General features: G+C 36.0%; 1 protein-coding gene across 1 annotated transcript; it reads left to right on the top strand.

Moving 5' to 3' along the window:
- Positions 1–1,766: 1,766 nt before the first annotated feature.
- LOC116013582 (RNA-binding KH domain-containing protein RCF3) lies at positions 1,767–6,797 on the top strand. Its single transcript, XM_031253419.1, has 8 exons — positions 1,767–2,732; positions 3,421–3,906; positions 4,093–4,341; positions 4,651–4,908; positions 5,429–5,508; positions 5,591–5,699; positions 5,789–5,915; positions 6,270–6,797. The coding sequence occupies exons 1-8, from the start codon at positions 2,025–2,027 to the stop codon at positions 6,287–6,289; spliced, it is 2,037 nt and encodes a 678-aa protein (XP_031109279.1). The 5' UTR covers positions 1,767–2,024; the 3' UTR covers positions 6,290–6,797.
- The last annotated feature ends 1,453 nt before the right edge of the window (positions 6,798–8,250 follow it).

Below are 8,250 nucleotides of genomic sequence, written 5' to 3'. Positions count from 1 at the left end.
CAGTTTCTCGCCGGAAAAAAATTCTCCTTTCAAATAGGATTAAAATTGACATTTCTAAACAATTAATTTAAATTAAAACAAATTCATTTCTAAAAACATATGTAGTCAATTTAATTATTTATTTAATTATTTTTTTTATTTTAGTAAACTAATTAAAGTTAAAACTAATTCATTTCTAAAAGCATACGTAGCCAAGTTAATCTTAGTAAAATTAAATACAAATTCAAAATTATTTTTACTTTTTCGTTTAAATTTAAATTATATTTACTTTTTAGCTAATTAAGTACAAATTCAAAATTATTAATACAAATTCAAGATCAACAAAAAATAATATTATTAAGATTAAATTTAAACTAAAAAGTAAAAATAATATTTGAATAATTTTGCCTAGTAGTAACATCTGCCAACACAAAGAAAATTTTTTAGAAATATCAATTTTGAATAAAAATTAAACTAAATTAATTTTTTTAGAAATGTCAATTTTAATTCTACTTGAAAAAGGAATTTTTTTTTCGGCGAGAAATTGCCGAAAAATTCGTCGGTTTTTGTTTTCCGGCTCCGAAAGGACAATTTTTGCAACAAAAACAATAGTCATGGACCAAAATTGCAAAGTTTGAAAGTTGTGGACCAATCCTGCAAGGGCCACTATAGTCGTGGGACTAAAAATGCAAAAAACTCTTAATAGATGTTAAAAAAACAATTGGAAGAAAATGGCAGTTCCAACTTCCAAGTCATGGTCCACTATAATAGCATGAAGCTCGGTCTTCCTCGAAGTTGGAGTCAGACCAAAACGTATCCTACACTCCCGACATCCACAGCCCAGCAAACGACGCCGTTCCTCTCTATTATTATTAAGTGAATCACGGTCTAAAAACATATAAAATATATTATTCTATATTATTATAACACATAAATTATATTATTTTAATTCATAAATTACATTATTTTATCCCAAAAATTTTATTATTCTAACACATAAGTAAATTATACATTATTCTAACTCATAAAATACATTATCTTATTCCAAAAATTTTATTATTTTAACACATATAAAGTAGATTATTCTAACTCATAAAATACGTTATCTTACCCAAAAAAATTGTTATTCTAAACACATAAAATACATTATTCTAATACATAAAATACATTATTTTAACTCATAAAATATATTATGTTACTTCAGAATGATCATTATTCTAACACGTGCACAGAACAATTTTTTTTTTCAAACATCAAAACGGTACTACCTCTGTCCTATTTTTATTGTCTGGTTCGTTTAATGATGCTTGACTGTAGTTATTTTTAATCAATTTTTCATAATATTAAATTTAGTATTAACATATAAAATTTATATATTTAAAAACTATATTAAAGTACTGTTAAACACAAAAAATTAAATTTAAAAATAATAAAAATTACTAAAGAAAATAAGTAATAAAGAAAGAATTAATTTGACCAATAAATAATAAATAGTACATCTAGAATCATATAGTTGGAGTATTATTTTAAATCGTGGTTCATATAGTTGTCTAAATTGTAACACAATAATTTGCCCCGTTCCTCGCGCCACCTACGTCACAACGCCGTCGTTTGTCAGCTTACGCGATGATTTGGTGAATTGAGCACTCGCCACGTCACTGACCCAAGAGGACATTAATTAATTAATTTATTCATAGAGAGGAAAAAAATGAAATTACAAATTTGAGTTTTTTTTTTTTTAAATTTATTTATTTTCCTCAAAAAGCATTTATAGAAGTAGCTGTAATGATGAGGCATCCTCACAACATCTTGGCCGAAGTGTTTTCTTCTTTGCCCAAATGCTGTGTTGAACTCTCAAATTTGCTGGTAGGGTTTGAACATTCTCACAGGGAATTTGCAGAAATTTAGGAAGGACATTCTCATCTTCTTTCTCACGGATGTTCGATTAGAGGAAACCCTAAGCTTGCAGATTGTGGAATTTGTGAGTGGGGGATGCTTGGATTGTGAATTTGAGAGTAACCTTTTTCGGATTTGGAGATAAGGACATGGATAGATCAAGATCTAAGAGGTATTACTACGACCAGGACTACGATTCCGATAACCTACCCAGAACAAAACAGAGGTATAATCAGCATAGCAACCACCATTACGCGCCGCAGTCCAACCACCACCGCCGATTGGCTTCTGGCGGCGGCGGCGGTGGTCGGAAAATGCAGGACTCTTCGCTCATGGTGACTACCACTTACAGGATCTTGTGTCACGATGTGAAGGCCGGGGGCGTGATTGGGAAGTCCGGGAGCATTATTAAGGCGATTAGGCAGCACACAGGGGCTTGGATTAACGTGCATGAGTTGATGCAGGGGGATGAGGAGCGAATCATCGAGATTTCCGATACTCGGAGGCGGGACCCTGAGGGACGAATGCCGTCGTTCTCGCCGGCCCAGGAGGCCCTGTTCTTGATACACGAACGGATTCTGGAGAGTGATGCTGCTTTCAATGCGGGGTTTGGGGGTAGTGGTGGTGGTGGTAGTGGGGACGATGAGGAGGAGTACGGAATGAGGAGTGGCGCCGGCGGCGGGTCTAACCGGGTGGTGACTAGACTGGTGGTTTCGAGAATGCATGTGGGAAGTTTACTTGGAAAAGGAGGGAAAATTATTGAGCAAATGAGGATTGAGACTAAGACCCATATTAGGATTTTGCCCAGAGATCACACTTTACCTCGCTGTGTAGCAATGTCTGAGGAGATCGTTCAGGTTTTCATCGCTCCCTCTTTGAAGTTGTTTAGTTCCAAACTATAAAGATCTCAAGTTTGAGCTTTCATTTGCACTGTTGCTGGAATTACTAAACTTGGATATAATTTGATTTTGCTTTGCCAACTCTGATTGGACTTCTGGGCACTTAAAACACAACCTTGAACTTAATGACTACTTTCACTGTAATCTTTAAATGGGGGCATTTTGACAGACAGCTAGAATTAGAAGCAAAAGATTTGAACTCTGGAAATTTTCTCTAGTGGGACTAAAGTCATCTGTGTAGCAGGTCCAAGGAGAACTAGACTTGTGAATAGATAAGTCATTAGTATGGGCAACTACATTGGAAGTTAGTTAATACTGATACAACATACTACTTGTTATTGCCTGAATTCATATTTTGGACCAAGATTATGATGTGATAAATTTAGTATGTACCTTTTAAATGTTTTGAGTATCTTTTTTAGTGGTATCAATGACTATGGAATAATAGCTCCAATTGCATTTCCTTCCTCCGTGCTCTTTGATTCGAAGAGTGTTGTTTATACCCTGAATCAAAGTTTATTTTTTGGGCAATGCTGGTTATACTTCTTATTATGGGGTGGTGCAGCTGCCAGTCCTTAGCCCTCTAATCTATAGACTATAGATATTTCTGATTATGGTTTATTTTTGACCACACAATTTCATGCAGGTTACTGGTGAAATGAATAGTGTAAAAAATGCTATTGCAATCATTTCCTCACGCCTGAGGGAGAGCCAACACCGTGATCGCAGTCATTTCCATGGCAGGGCGCATTCGCCGGAACGATTTTTTCCTCCGAATGATGATTTTGTTCCTCCCATGAACAATTTGGGACGCAGAGCGTCTGTTGATGGGCCTAACTTTGGTTCAAGATTATCTGGTGGTTTCAACAGTTCCCGGGGTAATAGTAATTCCTCACGCACTTCTGGGTATTCCATGGAATCAGGTGGTGGTCCTTTCACTGACAATGCACAGTTGATTGCTGGTGAACTCCTAGTTTTTCGAATTCTATGTCCAGTTGATAAGGTTGATACTATTATTGGGGAGTCAGATGGCATTATAGAATTGCTACAGAATGATATCGGTGTGGAAGTTGAGATTATTGATCCTGTTGCTGGCTCAGATGAACATATTATTATCGTATCGTCTGATGAGGTACCTATTCATTGCTTCTGCGTTTATCAATCTAAACTTTTGAGTTTGGGCAGTTTTTCTGTAAAAAACCTTTATTATGAATTTTCATCATTGTGCGCTAAGCATAAAAGGTTACATGTAGATTATTATTTATGAATGCATTTCTATTATGATGCATATGAATTTCCTAGCTTATTATGTGCTTAGGGTCCTGATGATGAGCTCTTTCCTGCTCAAGAAGCTCTGTTGCATATACAAACTGCCATTGTTGATCTTGTTCCAGAAAAGGAAAACATTGTCACAACCCGGTTAGTTGTGCAATCAGATGAAGTTGGATGCTTAGGAGGGAGAGATGGTGCATTGTCTGACATACAGAAAATGAGTGGTGCAGATGTACATATTCTTCCAAAGGAAGAACTTCCATCATGTCTATCCGACACTGATGAGATTGTACAGGTTTGTCGCTACTCTAACTTCACTCTCCAACTAAGAAGAGCTCATACCCATTTACTACATTTGTATCTTTGATTCTTTGTTGAATTGTTAATTTCCTGAAGCACTCTTCTCCTTGCTGGATGAATCATACTTGGTGGTTGGTGCATAAACCATTTATCAGCATATAGAGAACCTGTCTGTAGTTTGGGTTCAAATTCCTTGTGTGTTGAGTGTTTGCATTGTGAATATCTTGATGAGGAAGATTATAGAGATGATAGTTTAAAACTGACCATACTATTTTTTTTATTGATCGCTATTACGATTCTTCAGATTGTTGGCGAGATAAAAGCAGCTAGAGAAGCACTTATTGAGGTGACAACAAGGCTAAGGAGTTACACTTATCGAGAACTCTTCCAGAAAGAGACACCACCTCCAATATCTGCTCCCAGCCCTATGGGGAATTTAAGTGGAGCTGAGACAGCTTCTTTGAACAGCAATTCTCTGTCTCAAGAAAATCATACTGTAACTGACCCTGCTGCTTCAATTCATCAAAATGGACCAACTATACCAACACATCATTCATTAAAGGTATTTTAGTACAATTCTGCTCAAGTGCTTGCCAGTGATAAGGCTCTTATATCTCCTAGGATTCATATATCATACTTTTGCTTGCTTCTGATAATATTTTACACTCCAACCTTTCTATTACTTACCTAAAAACTCAGTTGTCAACTCCTGAAGCAACAATAATGGTTTTTTGCTAGGGGTAAACCCCAACCAAGATGACAAGAGATCCACACTTGTAACCACAAGGTCACGAGTTCAAATCCTTGCCCCCTTGGTTTGAGCCGGTCAGCTATGGCCTATGGGGTCACAAGGCGGGGTTTACCTACACCCGAAAGGGTTGTGGGGTTTCCCTTGTCATCCAAATAATAATAATAATAATAATGGTTTCTTGCACTTCAAAGTTGCTTGAGCCAAGTTTGTACTCCCTTTGGGGAGTGGGACTTAATGCACTTGAATTGCATGTTTGGTTTGGACTACAACACCTACTCTTTAATGCTAAAAATGTCATAATTGGATTTGAAGAACTGCATTTATGTTGTAGGATGCTGGAGCCCCTGTGAGCGAGATAGCAAAGCAAAATGACAGTGAGCGTCTTAAAGATATGCCAAGTGGATTGAATAGGTATAGATCTGTATTCTTATTCAATTGGTGTGTTGCATAAATACTCCATTCATATTCACTTGCCTCTTTTCCTCGTTGCTAGAATACCTGTACCATTGGTCACTAGGAGTACATTGGAAGTTGTCATTCCACCACATGCAGCTCCAAAACTAATAACCAAATCAAGAAACAAGCTTGCTCAGATCAGTGAGGTCAGTTCACTTCTGCCACTTGCTAATGTGCAACCATATTTGGCAGAGGTTCATATGGCATCGTTTTGATGGATATGCAATGTTGACAGTTGTCAGGAGCTACTGTAAAATTGATTGAAGATAGACCGGAAGTAACAGAGAAGATTATCCAAATATCGGGTACACCCGATCAAGCTGAAAGAGCTCAGAGCTTGCTTCAAGGATTTATTTTAAGTAGTACGTCTCTCTCTCTCTCTCTCTCTCTCTCTCTCTCTCTCTCTCATGCTCTCTCCTATAAAGGAATGATTTAAAATTGTCACAGGTTCGAGTCCCATCCTAATCAAGGATGTTGGCATAATCATGTTGATTAGATATTATTGATAGGTTAGATTTTAGTCACCAAAAAAAAAAGGAATGATTTAAAATATGAAGGAAATGGAAACACATGGAACCATTTAATCCTCTGAATCTCCCCCTCCCCACACAGACACCAAAGAATAAATAAATGCACGGTGTGTGTGGACTTTCAGCATAAAGCTTATAGCACATCATCTACCTCAAATAAATATGATATATTGATGAACTGTCCAGCTCAAGAAGACGGCCTCTGAACAGACATGGACAATTTTGCATTGCTGACGGATGACAAGATGCCAAGTTCTTTATCTTGCAGTTCTCATGTGTGGGGTCGTGTTCCCTGATTTTCGCATTGTACTAGGGCAGGGCCTAGCAAGGCATTGGTAAAATCATGTTCTGAGCACTCGTACCACCTGCAAAAAAAAAAAAAAAAAAAAAGAATGTTTAGCCTTTGGTAATGTAAGTTGTAATGTTGATTCTTCAATGTTGTTTGTTTGGTTGTAATTGTTAATTGTGTAACAAGTTCCTTTGCTGAGGTTTGCTTTCTGTGCCTCCTTAAGCTTCCCTTATCTCCCAAAGTACAAATTAGGATAATTTTTAGCGGAAAGATGAGGTCCTGTCCCTAATATTTTCTCCATTTGCACTAGTAGCAGTAGTAGTAGTATACCAAAATTTAGTGTATGATTACATTACATTACTTGGATTTTGTTAAACGGACATGTGTTTTTTTGGAGTTGTAAGAGCCCTTAATTTGTTCTTGTCTATCAAGGAGTTATGCTTGTACAAGTACTACGTATTTTGAAAGCCTTAGAACCCTAACATAATTTTTTAAATCCAATTTAGCTATGATGTTACCCTTGCGTAAAATATGCTCATTTATTTCTGGTACATAAATTTGGTACTTTTTAAAACCTATTGAAGCACACAGAGTCAATGTCTTCTACTGGGTTCAAATTTGTGACTTATTTGAGAAAGTTACATAAATGTCATTGAGTTACAAATTACTTTGGCTTATATATATTGATTTATTTAACATCTAATGTTATTAAACACTTTAATTTATTCTATAAATAGAGCCATAGTGACAATATCTTTAATCTATGAAAGTTTAAAAATCAAACTGAATTAATTAGAACATAAAATTCAAACTTCATGCTTACATAAACTAAACGAGTGGAATCAAATTAACTTGATGAGGATATGGGCCAACCTGGAACAGCTTGGTTAATCCAGGAACTTACTGGAAATGAGGGAGAAAAGAGTGATAGAAGAGAAAGAGGGGTAGGGAGAGAAATCGAGAATTTTGAGTGAGAAAAGGGAAATTTTATTGATTAATTTTTTGCATAAGGAAACTACAACCATTAACCGCAAATTACCCAAAAAAAAAAAAAAAAAAAAAAGAAAGAAAGAAAAAAGTGCTACATGCTTTTCAAATGGTACCGTTTAGACTTTTGAACTCTTTATTGTTGGACTCAACTTTTCTTTTATTTCTAACTTGACCCCCTTCTTCTTAGAATTCTCTTCACTCCTTATAAATTATAATCATCTTGATGGCTTGGTCGAGACCTCCTCCTGCCATGTTTAAAGTTAATGTTGATGCTGCTCTTGACCCTAACAACAAGAGGATGGGTTTTGGCTTTGTCCTTTGTGATTCAACTGGTTCTCTTGTTGCAGCTAGGCGCTTACCATGGTTCAATGTGTTTTAGCCTAGTGAAGCCGAGGCCATTGGAGTTCGTGAAGCTCTAAAGTGGATGAAGGCCATGAATATGGACAATTTTCAGCTGGAAAGTGACTGTCTCCAAGTGATTAATGGCATTACCAATGATCTTACAAGCAATCTCTTCTTTTGATCTTATCTTGAATGATGTTAGAAAACTAGCTACTGATTTTACGAATCTATGCTTTTTGTTTGTTAAGTGGTCAGCGAATTGAATATGCCCACATTCTTACTAGGGAAGCCCTTTCTTTGTCTAATTGCTCGGATTATACTTTGACTCCTTTCCTATCCATTGCTCACGCTTTTAGTATGGATCTTAATTAATGCATTAGTTCTTTGATTTCAAAAAAAAAAAAAAAAAAAAAAAAAANAAAAAAAAAAAAAAAAAAAAAAAAAAAAGCAAGAAATTGCCTCTTATCCAAAACAACAGTCGGTTTTGTTAGTACTTGGCCATCAAGACCAGTAGGAGGAACTCCGTTTGGTTCAACTCTTTTCTTA

The sequence above is a fragment of the Ipomoea triloba genome, chromosome 3, assembly GCF_003576645.1.
Source record: "Ipomoea triloba cultivar NCNSP0323 chromosome 3, ASM357664v1".
NCBI classification, from domain to species: Eukaryota; Viridiplantae; Streptophyta; class Magnoliopsida; order Solanales; family Convolvulaceae; genus Ipomoea; species Ipomoea triloba.
Note: the sequence above shows the minus strand (reverse complement) of the source record. Positions and strands in the feature narration are given on the sequence as shown.

Bases quoted from the DNA above. Each gene is read 5' to 3' on its own strand.
- LOC116013582 (XM_031253419.1), top strand. From the start codon at position 2,025: ATGGATAGATCAAGATCTAAGAGGTATTACTACGACCAGGACTACGAT. The intron at 3,907-4,092 runs GTACCTATTCAT...TTATGTGCTTAG, and splicing joins TTATCGTATCGTCTGATGAG to GGTCCTGATGATGAGCTCTT. The intron at 4,342-4,650 runs GTTTGTCGCTAC...ACGATTCTTCAG, and splicing joins ACACTGATGAGATTGTACAG to ATTGTTGGCGAGATAAAAGC.